Source organism: Podospora anserina, chromosome 7, assembly GCF_000226545.1.
Source record: "Podospora anserina S mat+ genomic DNA chromosome 7, supercontig 1".
Classification (NCBI taxonomy): Eukaryota; Fungi; Ascomycota; class Sordariomycetes; order Sordariales; family Podosporaceae; genus Podospora; species Podospora anserina.
In genome coordinates, this window is record NW_001914854.1 from 2,893,512 (window position 1) to 2,895,833 (window position 2,322).

Consider the following 2,322-nt stretch of genomic DNA (forward strand, 5'->3'; position numbering starts at 1 on the left):
AAAAAAAAAATAATAAATAAAAAAAAAAATAAAAAAGTCCCCAACAACAGATAATAACCCACATGCAGCCACCCGGCGCGCCACCGCGCCGTCCCCGTTCCCGTTGATGTTGCCCCACAATACCTTCATGTAAGATTTGAAAGAAAGCGGGTCTTATAAGACCCGCCATCTTCGAAGGAAGTGGCACAACCCTCACCCAGGCCCGTTTTCAAGACTGACCCCCCGACCTCCCGATTTCTTTCCCCTGCGCTCTGCTTACTGCCCCTGCCCGAGTCTTATGCCCAAACAAAACAAGAAGCAAACAAAACAACAAGTTCCCCATGGTGAAATGTGTGTCGTGCCGCTGGGGATACCGAGACGCCCATGTACCCCAGAAAATCTCACTATATATAATCCCAATAACACATGGCGGATCAGGAGTAGTAGTATGATGATGATGATAAAGGGAGGCCTGATTCAAATAGTCATATTACACATTATGATCATGATCCCTCCTCACATCTTTCTCCCTCTCCCCGACTGCTTGCAACCACCCAGGCAACCCAACCCATTCATCGTATCTGCACGTACGTACACGCGAACGAACCCATCTCCCTGCTGCTGTCCTCCCATCGATCACAACAGCCAACCGTACCTACCTAACACACAGGTACCAACCATCCAATTCCTTTACCACAACAAAAACAAAGCGTCCCATCAACCGACGCCCCCCACCTCCCCCAAAACATATATTTTTGTATAGCTTCCCTGCTATGATACTCACAAAACCCACAACAACACATCACTGACACCCAGACGAAACAAAAAGAAAACCACCCCAAAAAATACAACTTCAGTAACTACAAATTCCCCCAAACCCCTCTCCCCCAACCCCCTTTTGCCCAGCAAGAAAGGAGCCAAGAAAGAAGCCAGAGGAGTCTCCATTACTAAACACCACCACCACCACCACCACCCCACAAGAATCTTATTACAGGGTTTGTTCGAAAGCAACAAAAAAAACCAAAAAAAAAAAAAAAAAAACCACAACCACCAAGCCCACTTGGTTTTCCCACCTCCCTTTTTACCCCCCTCCAAATTATCCTTTCCAAACCCAGCACCCCTCCTCCTCCATTAAAAAAAAAGGCACATAGGTAGCGTTATCCCTTCATTAACAGTCCCATATATCATATTTATCAGACCCAGTATCTTCACTTGGCCTTCACCTTCCCATTCACCGTCACACTTCCATTCCTTTCCTTCCCCGTCACCAACCTCTTCTTCTCATCCTTGGCCGCCGCGTTCGCCCTCGTCCTTTCATACTTGAGCTGCACATCCCCCTCCCACTTGGTCCCCAGCCACCTGTCCCAGATGGTGAAGAAGGGCTGGGAAAAGTTGGACTTGATGCCCCAGCTCTGGTGGTGAATGTCGTGGTAGGCGGCATTGTTGCTCGTGATGTGCTGCAGCGGGTCCCAGGGGAGCTTATACCCGCAGTGGTCGTCGACGGTCTTCATCATGCTCGTCACAAAGAACAGCATGCCCATCCTGTTGGTCATGAACGAGAGCTTGTACCCAATGCCAGCTCCAAGCGTGTCCATGACGAAGCCTTCGACCGGGTGGTTGTAAAGCGCGCCGTACGCGTAGGGAACGTAAAGGCGGTGGTGGCGGGCGTGCCAGTTTGCTACACGGCACCAGTCACGTTAGCTTTCCCCTTTCTCTCAAGTAACAAAATAGCGGGAGGTGGAAACATACTATACATCCACTTATTCACATGCATAGCCCTATGCCAAAAATACTGCCACGTATCCATCACCGCAACCGCAACCCACATCTGAAACCCCGGCACAACAACCCAATACATCAACTTGGCCAGCACAACCTCCCAGACCGCAAACGCCGGCACCGTCTCCATCACCGCCTTCTTCCCCCCCTCCACAACCAGCTCCGTCGTCAGAAAAGGGTAATCCCCCCCCGCCAGCGCCCCCGCCAGCAGAGGATAACCCCCCAAAGCAACCTTCTCGCTCAGCCCCCTCGCGTTCAACCCCACCAGTCCGAGCATGTTCGGCAGCGCCCTCTGCGCGATCCTGATCCGCCTCGCCCACACCGCCACGTCGTACCCCTCCGACCCCGTCATCTGCTTCGCCTCGGTCAGGTTCAAGAACGCGCCCGTCGCCACCTGGAGGATCTGCTCCAAGACAACATCCCGCGCGACCTCCCACCGAGAGGCGAGGTTGCGCTGCGAGATCTCCTCGGGCGTGTGCAGGCGGTACTGGGGGAAGAGGTCGTACGTGTCGATGAGGTGGAAGATGCCCGAGACGACCCAGTAGGCGACGTGGGGGAGGAGGA

At 52.8% G+C, this 2,322-nt stretch overlaps 1 protein-coding gene across 1 annotated transcript; it reads right to left on the reverse strand.

The window, feature by feature from the left end:
• Window positions 1-1,187: 1,187 nt before the first annotated feature.
• On the reverse strand, window positions 1,188-2,320 carry PODANS_7_10100 (uncharacterized protein; the record flags this gene model as incomplete). Its single annotated transcript, XM_001908341.1, has 2 exons — window positions 1,188-1,657; window positions 1,729-2,320. Coding segments are annotated over 2 exons (1,062 nt in total), but the record flags the coding sequence as incomplete, so codon positions are not given.
• Window positions 2,321-2,322: the final 2 nt, after the last annotated feature.